We start from the raw sequence: 16,183 nt of genomic DNA on the forward strand, positions 1-16,183 counted from the left end.
AATGAGCACTTTCCAAACCAAAATCACAAGACACTACAGAGTGAAAAGGTAGGGCACACACTGGGAAGACAGTTGCAACACCTAGACAAAGGATTAGTATAAAAAAAAAAGTGTGTCTGTATATATCTGAATGAATAAAACTACAAATCAGAATAAGACAAGCCAAATAGCTAAACGGGCAATTTGTAAAAGATAAATGGCCTTGATGTGGATGAAGATGATCCACTTCATTAGTAATCATGGATGTGAAAATTAAACTTCAAGGTAGCATTATATACCCACCAGACTAGCAAAAAAATTTAAAATGAGCAAAAACTAAGGGTTGGTGAAGGGTATGAAGACAGAATGCTCATCCACGTGGTAAATCACAGTGCAAACTGATACAACCATGTTGATAAAGAACTTGTCGTTTCCTGTAGTATTATCTATATAATAAATCCCCTCCTAAGTTAATATCCTGGGAAAAACCCTTGCTCCAGAATTTTCACAGAGATACTGTTTATAATAGAAAAATTAGAAACAATCCGTGTGTCTTATTAACAGGACGTTATCAATGCATTGTGGTGTACTCCAATGATGGAATCCCACAACGAACGAGAGGGAAGGGTTAACCTGTTTGGGTTTATCACTTGCAGCCTGGCCTCCTGAAACAGGGACTTGGCCTCATACAAGGCTCCGCGGAGTCTGGCCATTGCCAAGTGCCTAAGGCACTGATCAATTACAAAGCTTGGGCCCCAGCCCCCTAATTAGGTCAGAAGGGGCTGGTGCTTCTCCAAGCAAGAATGCAATGCAGTAAATCCTGCCGCTGGCTAGCTATGTCAAACACCTGCGAGAGCAGAGTTTGGACAGTAGATCCAGGACTGTATCAAGGGGCAGAGTTGGTGCAGCCTCCCCAAAAGAACGATCTGGCAGATTAGGGCGGGAACCAAGGTTCAGCCACATGATACTTACTGTATCCCCTCCCTGGTTGACCATGGCGGAGCTGTGCCTCATGGTCATGCAGCTCAATGCACCACAGCGCCATGGTGGGCACCTCATGGGGCATCCCATGGCAGGCATTCCAGAGCGCACTGCCCTGCAATGAGGCCACACAGGACCTGCATCTCTGAGGGGCACTGTTTCAGCAGCCTGGTGGGAGTTCCGTGCCCATTGCCTTTGTTTGCACAACAGTGAATGAACCAATAACCACATGGGTCAACACAGGTACATCTCAAGAACAATACTGAGCAAATGAAGTCAAAGCAAACTGAATGATTTCATGTATATAAAGTTCAAAAATTAGCAAACCACACCCCCCATACACACACACACACATAACACAGTGGTAATATTCAAAAGAGAAGCGAAGGACTGATCCACCCCAATCTCAGGGTAGTGGCTTCCTCTGCACTCATGGAAGAACACAGAGGGCCCCCCATACTGTCCTTCTTAAGCTGGGTGCTGGATACCTTCAAAGGTATGTTTGAACCTATGTTTCACAATAAGAAATTTAAAAAATGTTGGGGCACCTGGGTGGCTCAGTCATTAAGCGTCTGCCTTCAGCTCGGGTCATGATCTCAGGGTCCTAGGATCGAGCCCCGTGTCGGGCTCCCTGCTTGGCGGGGGGCCTGTTTCTCCCTCTCCCACTCCCCCTGCTTGTGTTCCCTCTCTCGCTGTCTCTCTGTCAAATGAATAAATAAATAAAATCTTAAAAAAAAAAATTTAAAAAATATTAAAGACCTGTTCCTGCTGCTGAAAAGCTTCAGGTGAGATCTTCGACTTCACACTGCTGGTTGAGACTGGCAACCTCTTCCCCTAAATACAATCTGCTGGGCAGTTCTCCAGTCTTCTTGCCCCCCACCATCCACACGGTCCATTCTCCCTGCCCGGCTCTCCTCCTGCAGCCAGGCAGGGGCGCTGCAGCATCCCCTGCTTCCCCAGCCACCCCTCCTCTGATCCTCTGCACTTGCTCCACCTGGTGAATCGTCACCTCTCCCCAGACCTACCTGATGTGCTGAATAGCGGCACGCCCCCTCCTGCACACCTGCACCGCTCAGAACCCATCCCGTGGTCCTGGACATCCGTCCCCTGCCACCTCCCTCACTGGCCCAGGTTCCAGAGCCTTCGTCTTTGTAACACAAGCAGGTGTCGAGTGCCAGGGGCCACCGTGCCCCCTAGAGTGTCACTGGATGCCAGTGCCGACAGAAGCAGGGAAGACCGCAGCCAACACTGTGTGCTCTCCGCATGTGTTCGCTCACTTAACCCCTAGCAACCCTATGAAGCAGGCACTAGCTGGTCAGGGTTTCGGATGCGGAAACCGAGACACTGACACGGTCATAGAGAGCTAGTGACTTGGGCTCCAAACTCGGCTTCTGACTCCGGAGCCCACACGTAGCCACAGCTCTACACTCCAGAAAACTGTGGGGCGGGTGGTCAGCTGCCCGTTGTCTTCACAGAGGACGGGGTCGTCAGCTTGGTCTCTGAAGCCTGATGGTTTTAAGTCCCAGCTCCAGCACTCAGCTTGCTTCCCGTCTGTAGGATGGGTATAACAGCATCTGCCTCCAGTCCACTGGTACCCAGCCATCCTGGAGCCCGGGCTCCTGGAGAGACCAACGGAACCACAGTGCCCCCAGGTGGCCGTCCTGGTCAGTGCTCCAAGGCCAAGCAACCTTCAACAGTGGAAGGGACAAGGAGTTTGGACACTTGGCCCCAGACACAAGCCCACGCGTGAACTGTCAAAGGGCTCAAGTTCACATAGGTTGCAAGAAGCACTGATGATACCACCAAACGATTTCCCTTCAAATACCCTAGAACCACCCGCTCCTGGACCCTAAATACAAACTCAGGAGCCTGACAATACGGGTCCAGAAAAGGTGAGCCCTCTGAGAATCCACCAAACTCCAATCTACCAGCTGAGACCTATGGCCAAAAGGTTCGCCTACACGGCAGCTGAGCCCAGTGTGACAGATGTGGCAGGGATGGTGGCTCTCCATTCCATTTTGGCCGAAATAACCAAGTCTATCATCCCCCTCTGCTTTTGTGTTCCGAGGAGAGTCAGAGACCAGGCTCCACACTGAGCCCCACAGTTGAGTCTCTCAGTCTGCCCCTTAGCAACCACGTGACATAAGGTAAAAAGGGGAACGACAGCACTGAGTACACGGCCTCACCCTCGAAATGAAAATCTAGCTGAGAGACACAAATGCATGAACACTTCCAAGATCACAGAGCTGTGCCAGAGCCGGGAAGCATGGCCAAGCGAGGTCACTCACCCATGGGGCCAGGGCTGGGCAGCAGAGGCTTCCTGGAGGGAGCCCGAATGTGGGGAAGGATACTCTGGGGAGAGCAGATGGCAGAGGACAGAAGTCGCCATCAGGGTAAAGCAATGCAGGAGCAGAAGTGCTGGTAGAAACAGTCACGGCGTTGATGGAGTAGTGAACGCGGTACCACTAGCCTCAAACAACGCAGAGGGTAGGGTACCAACCCCCCAGCGTTGCAAATCTGTGTAGAACTTCTGACTTGCCCCAAATTTAACTACTCATAGACCAGCCTGTTGACCAGAAGCCTCACCAATAACATCAACAGGTGATCCAGATCTTGTGTATGTCCTGTCTACCATATTCCGACAATCAAGTCACCTCCGGACAAGAACATGTCAGAGCAGAAAATACACGGTACGTACTGCGTTTATTGAAAAAAGCCCACATGTAAGCGGACCCACACTCTTCCAACCTGAGTCGTTCAAGGGTCAGTTGCAGTGGTAGGAAAGTTGTAGTTGAAGCAGCGGGAGGAGGAGGGGCAGTGGGAGGAGCTGCTAGCAGACGCACAGCATCCGTGGTAGGAGTAGAAATTGGGGCAGAAGGTGGTGAGAGTGGGAGGTGGTAGGACTGGTAAAAGTGATAGCAGCAACCGGAGTAGCAGTGGTGGGGGGGGCGGCAGTGATGGGGGTGGCAGGAGGAGGAGGAGTAGCAGTAGGAGCAGCAACAGTAGTGGGGGGGGCAGCAGTGGTGGGGGTCGGCAGGAGCAGCAGCAGGAGGAGTAGCTGTAGTGGGGGGGCAGCAGTGGTAGGGGGGCAGCAGTGGTGGGGGGGCAGCAGCAGCAGGAGGAGCTGTAGTGGGGGGGCAGCAGTGGTGGGGGTCGGCAGCAGCAGCAGCAGGAGTAGCAGTGGTGGGGGGCAGCAGTAGTGGGGGGGCAGCAGCAGCAGGAGTAGCAGTGGTGGGGGGGCAGCAGTGGTGGGGGTCGGCAGCAGCAGCAGGAGGAGTAGCTGTAGTGGGAGGGCAGCAGTGGTGGGGGTCGGCAGCAGCAGCAGCAGGAGGAGTAGCAGTGGTGGGGGCAGCAGCAGGAGGAGTAGCAGTAGTGGGGGGGCAGCAGTGGGGGGGCAGCAGTGGTGGGGGTCGGCAGCAGCAGCAGGAGGAGTAGCAGTAGGCTACAAATACACACACACAAAGGCTGTCCTAGTCAAACATCTGTGAAAACTGAGTCAAACAGTTAAAAGGTTTCTTTTTTGCAGTTTTCAAAGGCCTTACTAGCTAGTAAGCATTGTGAGCCTCCAAAGGGGAGAGCAGTGGGCCCAAACTTTCTGGACCATGGAACGGTGACCCAGCAGAACACGCACGGAGCTCTTGCGTGGCACCAGCGGGGACCGCCGTGCTTGGCCGCACTGCCCCCGGCCCCAGCACAGTACCTGTCACACCGACCCCCCCCCCCCCCAATCTCACCTCACACTCCCTTACGGGCTCCATCAAGCTTCCAGCCCAACATGCTCCGGGATTGCTCTTGTCCAGGGTCCTGAAGACCTCCCTGGGCCCCCCCCAGCCCCTCGGCCCACCTCTGTCATTGCCCCTTAGAAACTTCCCCCGCCAGCAACACCCCACCTCCCTTTTAGCAAATAAGCACTAAGACTTCAGCTTCGTTATCACGTGGAAGAGGCCACCCCACTTTCAGTAGCGAAGGAGCCCTACTTCCCCTCCCAGAAGAGGCGTTGGCGATCTCATCTGTTGCTTTACTGTACTGGCAGTCTCCCCTGGAACCAGCTCTACTTCCAATGTTCAAAAGCCAGAGTCTGGAAGATCTTTTGGATTTCAGCTGACCTGGGACAGGGTCTGCAGCACCCACAGCAGAAGACTCCTTCCTGACAGGTTCACACTTCCTCATCAGCAAAAAAAAGGCTATTTTCCCCTCATGTCCCCCTCTCTTCTCGGCTGCTGTGGAAGGCAACCCCACAAGGAAGTCGCAGCACGCGAGCGACATCTGGTGACACAGATGAATGACTCTGAAACACAAGGTCGAGGCCTGCAGAGCTGTGAAGGGCCGTGAAAGTCTTTCTGGCAAATGTGCTCCCTCCCCGACCTTCCCAGCTTGGGCTTCCTTTTATAGACACACACAGGGAGGTGCCGTTTATTGTTTTCTTTTTTTAATGAAACTAAATCACTGCTTACAAAAACCTGCAAGAGCCCTCATGCCCATCCCCTTCACACTTCCCTTGGCTCAGCCTCTCCCCATCTCCCAGGAACTGAAACTCAATGAATGCCATGAGGAGAGGCCCTGGGCTCCGACCCGAGCCTTCAAAGGGTGACAGTTCTACCTCCCATGATCCTTCCTGTCAGGCTGGAGGTGGCATGGATGAGGGTGGTCCCCACCGCCGTGGCTCTCAGGTCACCACCCGGACCAGAGTGAAATGATGTGAATGCCCCGCCCCAGAGACCCCCCCTCCCCCAGTAGTCTCTCCCCTTCCTCCCCCCCACCCCCCCACCCTAATTCTACCCCACTACTGAGATGAGGCCCAGCTCCCAGATCCGAAGCGCCAGGGCCTACAGACTGTAGAACTTGAGGCTCCTGTCCATGCCCGTTGAAGCGATGAACTTGGCGTGGTGCCCAAAGGCCACCCCTGTGGTCAGGCCGCTATGCTCTGAGGAGAGAGACAAGAGGCAGTGAGGCTTCTCCTCCTAAGAGCTGAGAGCTGATCCAGAGGACATGCTCTCAAACCCAACCACTGCTCCCCGGGTCAGTGCTCACGTACTCCTTCCCCAGTCGCCTCTACACCCCCGAGGGCAGGGCGCTAGTCCAGCCTGCACACCACCTGTTCCTAGGGCCTTACCTGACGCCTGGCATACAGCAAGCGCTCTTTTGTGTTTTTGTTGTGGGCTGAATTAACAGATGAACGTCAGCGCCCCCACCTGAGCTTTCGGGGCAACTGCAATTCTGCTCAGTTAAGTGCTAGAAGTGACTGGGAGCTGGCAGAGGGCACGACAGACCAAGCTGACATGGTCTCGCTCTTCCCCTTCTCACAACCTTAGTTTTACAGATTTAGCTGAGTTTTCACTTCAGTGTAAAACCTCACTGCTCAACTGCCTGGTATATGTTTATACTTTGTAGTTAGCTCTAACTCCTTGCTTATCACTGAGACAGTTCCTTAGCATGTTCTAGTTCAGGGGGTTCCCACTTAGGGAACCTGGGCCCCAACACAGAGCAGGGCTGGGCCAAGGGCAGAAAAAGCTGGGTGACACGCCGCCCTGGATTCAGGTAGTTCATGAGCAGCAAAGCAAACTCCTTCTAGGTTTAGGGTAACACCTGGCGCCCTGACTAGAGAGCCCAGGCTGGGCTGCCAGCCCGCTGCTCTACCTCACTCAACTCCAAAACCTCGGAGTCCAGCGAAGGGTCACAGCTAGGCCTGCACACCCCTGCAGCACACACACTGAGCAGGGCTCAGCGGGACATGGGGGGCGGGAGGAGCATGCTGGGGCCCACCCACACCCTGCTGATGAGGGAGAGAATTCATCAACAAGGACAGCAAGCAGCTGCCGTTCGCTCAGCTCCCCGGCGTGCAGCGGGCACTCTGCCATTGTGCGCGCCACTTCTGTGGCTCCAGCTGGGACATCTGCAAAGCAGTGCCAGTGTGACCTTTAAAAAAGAAGCTGCAGCTCTCGGAGAGCAAGTCATGTACCCAGGGCCACACAACCATTAGAGGAGGTTCGCAGCCCTTCTATCCACTGTGCCCGCACTACTTTTCTTCTCCAGTATCCAGAAGTGCAATCAAGTGATTGTGAACTCGCTCCACTTCCGCTTTCCTGAGCGGAGTGGGAATTCCGTTAGTGCAAGGCCTGGATCTCAGTCACGGCTCCATCCCACAGCAGACAAAGATGCAATGCTGAGCAACGGCAAATCCTTACTATGTGCCAGACACTGTTCTATGTACGCACGTGTATGTCATACACACAGCTACATCCTCTGTTTGTACGCATGTGTACACACATACACAGATAACTTCATATACACACAAACTCACCTAAACCTCACGACCAACCTGTGGAGTACGCACTGTTAGCATTCCCTAGAGAGACGGGGCAACTTGTCCAATGTCGCACAGCTTGAAGTGGACTTGAAGTGCTAGAGCTGGCATTTAAAGCCCAGCAGTCTGACTTCTGAGTTCATTTTCTTAGCCACTCAACTCTGTTGTCTCAGGTAGTGATGAAAAGCTGCCTAGGCAAACTCACGCCCGCCCCTAGAAATTCCTAGCCCGGTGGTATCTGCCCTCTTCATTCTGGGCCAGGGCACCCAGGGGCCTTGGGGTCCCAGACCCTACCTGTGAAATGAAGAATCTCTGTCCACTGCTTGCAGATGTAGATCTGGACATCCGTGCCCCCGAGGGCCAGGTAGGTACCGCTCTGGTCAAAGATCAGTGACTTCACCTGCCAGAACCAGGAGAGAGGTCGCACGAGAACAGAAACTACGGGGCAGTCAGGGATGAACAGAAGTTAGATCAATTTGGTGAATAACCGACAAGTGAGGAGCCACAACCGACAGAGCGGGGTGGGGGGGGGGCACACCTCAAAGTTGTTATCTAGCTGCAGTGTCTTGAAGTTTTTAAGCTTGCGCAGATCCCAGAGCTTGACAGAGGAGTCATCAGCCGCCGTAGCCAGGTAGTAGCCATTCTCCGAGAAGGCAATGCTAGTGATGGGGCCCGAGTGGCCGGGGAAGTTGGCCACGTTGGTGCGCTCCTACGATTGGAGGATGGGTAGCACATCACCCACTGATCACGAGAGGGAGAAGATGGAGTTCACCAAATGCCTACCTCTGAGCCAACCTGCTCCATCCTTCCGGGAAGGACCACTAGCAGGAATGGGAGAAGCAGAAGGCCCACCCCAGCAACCCCGGATCACACCTAACACACACACACACACACACACACACACACACACACACACAGTCTCTCCACCTTTGGGACACACACACACACACACACACACAGTCTCTCCCTTTGGGACACACACACACACACACACACACACACACACACACACACACACTCTCTCTCTCTCCTCCTCTCTCTCTCTCTCGGCTCTCTCTCTCTCTCTCTCTCTCTCTCTGTGTTTCTCTCTCTGTCTCTCTCTCTCTCCCCCTTTGGGATACCCCCAGGGCCAGGTGCCATCAGCATTTAATCACACCTCGTAGTCAAGAGCTCAGAACCTGGGCCTTAGATGGAGGCTGCCATGTCCTACCTTCAAGTCCCAGATCTTGATCTGCGAGTCCATGGTGCCTGTCCCAAAAATGAGCCCATCGGGGTGGAACTGCGCACAGGTGAGAGCTGTGGGAAAGGGAGACGGAGCTGTGGTCAGAGCCCACGGGAGAGACAAACACAGTGAAAGGTTCCTCACTCTTCACACTGCTCACTATGCCCAGCACAATGCCTAGCACCTGGCAGGTGCTGGCGGCAAATGTTATTTTAAGAGGAAACGAGCAAATGACTAAATAAAACATAAGAAAAAAATGATAAGCAGCAAAAGACAGAGCCCAGCACCTCTGAAGCGACTTACAGCAGCCAGAGGTCTCATCTGTCACCTTGGTGAGCACACGCCCTGTCTGGATGTCAGAGAAGGCCCAGTACTGAAAAAACAGAGACAATGGAGCCAGTAAGAAAGTGGGTGCCCTTCAGGAAGGCAGGGACCCTATTTCGGCAAACTCTCGCAAAGCTAGCCCCTCTGAGCAGAGGAACAATTCTCCTCTGGGGTTCTGGGGAACCAGCTGGTGTTGGCAAGATGTTCCCTCCTCCCAGGATGTTCAAGCTCGGAGACCAGCAGGCCTCTGCAGCGTCCAGGCTGGGACCACACCTGGTCGTCAGAGGAGCTCAGGAGATAGTCCCCAGTGGCATGCAGGCTGAGGCCTGTCACAGCGCTCTCATGGGCCCGAACAACCTGCACACAAGAGGCATTCGGGACCGACCAAATCCTGATAGTAGCATCTGGAGAGGCAGAAAACACCAGCTCCTGAAAGGAAAGCGGAAGAGATGGACCATAACAATCTTACAAAAGGGGGCTGGGGACGGCCATAACCCCAACAACTGCTACTCTTTCAGCCCTGTCCTGCCGAGAGCCATCCATCCACCCAATGATGCCTAGGAGAGCCAACGGTAAATGCTATTTAAAATGGTAAATCAAACAGCGATGGCCTAGACGAAGAAGCCTAACTATCTAGAGGTAAGAAGGACGACTGTACCACAGAATAATTTCCCACACCGTTTCTAGGGCCAGAGAGAGCAATGTGGCTAGTGCAACTGAGGAACTGAGATTTTTTTTGTTTTGTTTTAGTTTATTTTACTTTGTTTAAATAGACACACATAGCTACTGGCTACTGACAGGGATAGCAGAGGTCTGAGCAGCACTGGGGCTAGGAGGGGCTGCAAGGGCATGTTCCACGTTCCAGTACCTCCCACACTTCACCTCTGCAGGAGCAAGTTAATCCTCAAAAAAATTTGGGGCAGAGAGAACTTACACAGTGTCAGCCACCAATTATTTAGATTAGGACATTAAAAACTGTAAGGCAGAACGAACTACCCAGGTTCGTCAACACAATTTTATAAGAGACATAACATATTAACACCCAGTCGGCAAGAAAGGAGTGCTTTCCATCTGAAATACATTTAGTTTTAGGGCTCCTGGCTGGCTCAGTCGGGGGAGCATGTGACCCTTGATCTCGGGGTCAGGAGTTCAAGCCCCACGTTGGGCACAGAGATTACATAAATAAAACTTAAAAAAAGTAAATGAAAAACCAACAAGTAAATACATTTAGTTCCATGAAAAATTCATGTTATTCATCTACTTCTAATTTCCTTAAGGGACAGGGAAAAGGCTGACTGTCTGGGAAGCACAGACTCAACCACTCTCCTACAGTCTGAGGCCCAAACTGTCCCAGACCTCAAGACTCAAATCCTGTAAGGTCAGTAATCTGGTCTAATGAGCTGCCTTTGCCACCTACACCAGCACCCATCTATTTAAGCCCACACCACTTTCAATAGTCAACATCAAATTCCCCACCCCCAACCCGATAGGACCATGGGAATGTGGACAAACCTGTCCTTCCCAGATATGCTGAGTCAAGATTTTGCTGAGCTTTGTTTTCCAAAGTTTGTATTATAGATACCGTAGGGTTTTTCCTCTTCCTAACGTAACGTATGACTGTGAATATGCTTATTCAAGCTCTCCGTTTCCTCTCTTCCCCTGCTCTGAAGGCCACTGCTCTAGGAGGTTCTACAGAGAACAAGGCAACCCCATTACTGCAAACAAAGGCCTAGTGCCCACTCTAGAGGCTCAGCGCTTCCCTGGGCCCAATTCACTTCAACAAGGACACAGCAGGGCACTGGGTGACTGGGCCGCAACCCTAAGCCACTGCAACAGGCCTCAGGAACGAGAAACCCAGGGTGACTGGCAGAACACTTTACCTGGGAAGGATGAAACACCACACTGGTGACTTTCTTGGTATGGCCTTTGAGGGTGGCCAGGATTTGCTCAGAACTCTTATCGAAGACGACAACATTTTTATCCGCCCCACCTAGAAAGGACCCAGATGAGATCCAAAAATGAGTCACGCCCAGCTGGGTCCCTCTGCTGAAGAAGGTACTTTTGTCCCCAGGCCATGCAGAGGACAGGAGCATGCACCTTCCCCACCAGCCTCCCTGCCTTGGCCTGCTGGGCCTGGCTGGCTCTCACCAGTAAGGATCTTGTTGGTGTCGGCAGGACAGAGGTCCAGGGCGAGGATCCCAGGAATGCTGGCACTGTGCAAACCCTGAACAGAGGGCACATCAAACCCAGTCGTGGCGGAATGCAGGCCGGCCATAAAGCCACACAACTCCCCCACTCCATCCCCAGGCCCAGGGAACAAGAGCGACTTCGGTTTCTCATCCACTGCACTTGGCCTTCTGTCTGGACACAGCGCCGCCCTTGCGGCATTACTGGGAAAGCCAGCACCAGACAAGATGAGAAGCCCTGAGAGCTCTGCAGCCGGGCAAGAAGCCCGGGCCAGGGCCGTGCACAGCTCTACAGCCACCACTCCCCATGCTGGCCGCCCAGCCCAGACACCAGCCCAGACGCCACGGCGGGGCACCCTGCCTCCCAGTTATCGGGGACCTGGCCACTCACCACGTGGGATGCCACCTGCCGGTATTTGCTCAGCTCCTCCGGCTTCACCAGCTCCTCCGGCACCGTCTTTCCTCTCTGAGAAAAAGCAAAAGCCCCCCAACAAGAGCGGCAGTGAGTGCAGGATGCAGCGACCTCCCCCTCCCCCGAAGGCGGCAGCCGCCTTCACTGGCCAGCTCTCCCCTGGCTCCTCTGGCTCTGGGAGGACTCACCTTCTTACGCTCCGTGGTGAGCACAGTGGCCTTGTCTTGAAGCTGGGTGAGAGAGAGGAACAGGCGCAACATGAGAGAAGTTACTTTGCCAGGGCAGCGGCATACTGGACACTGGTCACATCGGCAAGTGTCATCTGCCAGGTTCTGTGCTAAGGCCTTACGGGCATTCCCTCTTCTTACTCTCACCCCAACCTGATGAGGTGGTGCTGACCTTACTTCACAGAGGAGGACACTGAGCCTCAGAGGAGTAAGGTCACTTCCCCGAGGCCTCAGCGGTGACAAATGGCAGAGTGAGCACCTGAACCAGCTCCCACACCAAGTCTACACCATCAAGAGAGCGGAGATGCAAGGTCAGCAGAGACAAGACACAAACAATTAACTCCTACACAAGGCGAGTTCTGTGAGCACAACAGGGTGCTGGCCCTGGAATCTGGCCCGCTCTGCCTTTGAATCTTAGGCTCCGGTTCTTTATCTGTAAACTAAAAATGGCAATTCCCCTTCTGTCTCCCTCAGAGAAAACACATGAAAACGTGTAACAAAGTGTTTTACAATCTGCAAAGAACCCCGTTAACAGTAAAAGCGACAAGTTGCACTTGTAATCTCAAAAGTCTACAAAGTAGACACTGTTATTCTCAGTTTAGAAACAAGCAAAATGAGATACAGTGTTAGTTAAGTCAGCCCGAGGTCATAAAGCTTCTAAGAGGTGATAACAAAGCATGAACGTGGGCAGTGCAGCCTGAGTCTGTGCTCTGCACCCCTCTGCTTGAGTCCCACATGGATGGGACTTCTATTCATACTGGACTCAAGGCAGAGGGTGAGAAGTGAGGGCCCACGAGCATTCCCACTGAGGGACTTCCCACAACTTACCTTCTGGATAATCTCGGGGGTCATTCCCACCAGCTCACCCAAATCCATCGGCTCGCCTGCACCCTGAAGACAAGAAAGTTAAAGGTTAGGGAGGCACAGAAAGCCAAAGACATGTGCAGAAGAACCATGTGCAACACCGCACACAGGGGCTGTGGATTGGGGTGGGGGGGCATACTCACCGCAACACTTGGCTGTGAGCTTGGCACGGCCTGCGGCACGATGAGACCAGCCTGTGGTTTCAGGGTGGCCAGAGCTGCGAGAGAAGAATACGTTAGAAATGGGGTATTACAAAGCAGGACCAGCCCAGAGTGGGGGATGGTAGGGCCGAGGCTGCACCTTCTCGGGCAGCTGTAACTTCCTTGGTGAGACGGGCAATGACACGGCAGGCGGCATCATGCTGGTACAGAGCATGGGACAGCTCTTGGCGGGTCGTCTGCAGCTGCTGGCGCAGAGTGAAGCTGTGCAGCATGACTGCATCCTGGGGAAGGGAAACGCCACTGTGAGGGGGTGGGGAGGAGCAGGAAGCACCCAACAGAAGAGTCAGCCCTTGATCAAGAGGACACTGCCCCGTATTCCCATAGCCTGTACCAGTACAAGTAACTCAAGCGATAAATGAGGGACCAGGAATGTGCTGGCAGCCACTCTGGAGCTGCTACCCCACACCAAATACTGGGCACAGAGAGGAGTGGGAGCCTGCTCTTTCGCACCCCCATCTCCTCTAATTTACTGGCAAATCTCAACGTCAGGCCGTCACCTCCCCACAAGGGAAGAATGCTGCTGCTGCTGCCATTTATGGACTGCCCTCATTGTGTCAGGTACTGTGCAAGACAGTCGCTCAAGATGTATTCACTCATCCATCTTTTAGAGAGCCTATTACATACAGTGCAGCTCTTGGCGCTGGGGATATACTGATGAATAAAACAAATCCCTGATGTCACAAGGTTTATACTCTAACCTTATTCTAATTCTCCCCCAAACCCTGAGAGATTGGCACAAATCCTTGTCCTACAGTCAAGAAAACCAGGACTCACACATGAGCAAATTGCCCAAGGTCATATGGCAAATGAGCAAGGGAGCTAAGTGTGGAACCCAGATCTGTGTGAGCTCAACAACCAGGCTCCTCCTCCACTATCATCCTGCCCCTCAAAAAAAAGCTCCATCTTTCCCAACCCAAGTCTTAGAGCAGTGGTCCCCTCTCTTCAAGTAGAGACATCAGTTCTCTTCCACGGACTCACCCACTCATCCTGCAAGGCTTTCAGAATGGCTGGGATGCTGGTAGCAGAGGGAGGCTTGGGTCGGATTGGGTGAGCAACTGCCAAGAGAGGGAAAGCGGGTATGAAGAACCATAACCCGGGGACTCTTCCTCTCCCCGACCTCTTTTCCCTTTAGCCTGCATTAACAGAACACCATCTCCTCCTCCAGTGCGCTGGCACCACCTCCCAACTTCTCAAGCTCTGAGCTAAAACAGCCCTGGTCAGAGGCCAGCCACCAGGCACCTTTGATGTCAATGAGCTGCTCCTCGGACAGAGGCTGGTTGTTGATGGGGTCTGTACCATTCTCTGCAATATACTTCTCAATGAGCCGCCGCTCGTAAACATGATTGGAGACAGGGGACACGCACGGGTGCTCTGGCACTTCATTGGAGACTGTGGAGAAAAGGCAGGCAGTGAGCTTGGAGTGGTGAAAGGGACCCTGGGACAAAGGGATGCCTCACAGGCAACTGGCCCCAACAAAACCACACGTCCCCACATTCAACTAACAGAAAGCAGGACATGACACCAGTTTTGCAGTGTCCCCAGCATCTTTTCAGCTATATAACTAGCTTCTCCATCACTCTCCAGACAGGTAGTCAACCAACAATTACTGCATGACTACTATGTGCCACGTACCTACAGAGCAGTCAATAATCCCCGCCCATCTCCGTCTGGAACAAAGATACCCAGGCACCCATTATACTCCAGGACACTGGAATACACATGGCCACTCAAATCTCAGTCTAAAGCCAAGATGGATTATCACAAGAAATTACAAGTGTTACATTAAGAAGAAACACTTACATGGCATTCATCAGGTGCCAAGCATGACTGTAAACATTTTCCATAGATTGACTCATCCTCACAACAACCCCCAGCAGAGGTATCATTGACATGCCTGCCTCAGTAGACTATGCACCCTTCAGGATAGGGATGACAGCTGGTCTGACTTCCAGTACAATGTAGATGCCCAGCAGGCATCCAGTAAACATCTAACAAAAACATCTAAACACAATCAAATGAAACAAAGGATGGTGCTGGGAATATGGAAAGAAAACCTTCCTCGAGGCTGAAAGAAAACAATGAATGTGAAAACACTTTGCAAACTTTAATTTCTTCACTATGAAAGATTCCTTTATCTGGCCCTCATTTCCCTTCCTTCCTCCCTCCTTTTGCAATCATGGAGAGGTTCTGAGAAGAGCACAGCGCTTCCAGTTGGAAGCAAATAGAGAAAGGGATGTTCTAGTAACCTGATGACACAGTGAGAATGGAAAACATCTGCATGCCGCATTAAAATACCAAAAGGAAAGACCGTGCAAGGCAGGGGGAAAAAAGCATGGATCTGGGGTCGGAGAAACGACCTCCACCACCCAGCTCCGCCACAGTCTCCTCCAGCCTTACATCGTCTTCTGTAAAACCCCGATCTTCCTTTCTGCTTTGGAGAATTCTTGTGAGGATAAAATGAGATCACGGACTTGGAAGCGCCGCCTCAACCAAAAGCTTTATAAAATGTGCGCTGTGTTTTGTAGTCGTACAGGGTGAGGCTGGGAGCCAGGGACCTGGATTCCAGCCCTGTCACTGCCTCTAACTTGCTATGTGACCTTCGCAAATTGCAGAATCTCTGACTACCCGAGCGGGACCTCAGACGTCATGCAGTGCAATGCCCTCTTTTTGCAGATGTGGAAACTGAGGCCCAGAGCCTGCGCCAGATCACAAAGCCAATCGGAAGGGAGATCCTGCACAAGCCCGATTCCTACACCACAGCTGCTTCCCTGCACCAGCTCCCTCCATCCAGGCCTCAGTTCACTGCGTAAACAAGGTGCTTGGCCTCAGTGACGTCTGCGACAATAAACTTGAGGCGTTATGTAAACTGTGAAGCGCTGCGCAAATGCACCCCACGCCGAGGAGGAGGAGGACCCCCGGCGCTGACAGGCCGCCGCCCTGCCCCCAGGGAGCCCTGTTTGCGCCTCCGCCCCGACCCCGGCGCCGCAGCGGCCCGCAGCTCCTCCCCGCTCCGCGCTCCGGCCCCCTGCGACCGCGATCGGCCGCAGCCGACACTCACTCGAGCAGATCAGGGACATGGCGCCGTCGCTGCGCTCCGAGGCGCCTCACACCGGGCTCCGGGATTCGCTTCTGCGCGCCCCCCCCCGGGCCGCTTCCGGTTCCCCGCTGCTTCCGGGACGCTCCGCGGCTAGCGGGGAGCGACCCCGCCGAGCGATGCTCGTGTAGCGCTTCACGTGGGGCAGCGGCCGGTCGCGCGCCTCAGCCTCCAGCACCTAACGGAAACTGCCCTTTCCCAGAATGCAACCCGGCAGGAAAGGGCCCGCCAGGGAACCTTCGGCCATTTCCGGACGGACTCGGCGCCTTCCGTAAAGCGCTCCCGGGGACGGGAGCCGAGGAGGTTCCAAACTACATTTCCCACAATGCAGTGGGATTTTTAAAGCCAATGTATTGAGCAACACTTTCT

At 53.4% G+C, this 16,183-nt stretch overlaps 1 protein-coding gene across 1 annotated transcript; it reads right to left on the reverse strand.

The window, feature by feature from the left end:
* Window positions 1-5,367: 5,367 nt before the first annotated feature.
* On the reverse strand, window positions 5,368-16,002 carry PRPF19 (pre-mRNA processing factor 19). Its single transcript, XM_027581214.1, has 16 exons — window positions 15,779-16,002; window positions 13,960-14,109; window positions 13,699-13,775; window positions 12,800-12,941; window positions 12,643-12,716; window positions 12,464-12,526; window positions 11,597-11,638; window positions 11,388-11,462; window positions 10,959-11,034; window positions 10,691-10,800; window positions 9,084-9,239; window positions 8,790-8,859; window positions 8,475-8,560; window positions 7,803-7,973; window positions 7,559-7,664; window positions 5,368-5,884 (listed from the first exon to the last, which is right to left on the reverse strand). The coding sequence occupies exons 1-16, from the start codon at window positions 15,795-15,797 to the stop codon at window positions 5,787-5,789; spliced, it is 1,515 nt and encodes a 504-aa protein (XP_027437015.1). The 5' UTR covers window positions 15,798-16,002; the 3' UTR covers window positions 5,368-5,786.
* Window positions 16,003-16,183: the final 181 nt, after the last annotated feature.

The sequence above is a fragment of the Zalophus californianus genome, chromosome 11, assembly GCF_009762305.2.
Source record: "Zalophus californianus isolate mZalCal1 chromosome 11, mZalCal1.pri.v2, whole genome shotgun sequence".
Taxonomy (NCBI): Eukaryota; Metazoa; Chordata; class Mammalia; order Carnivora; family Otariidae; genus Zalophus; species Zalophus californianus.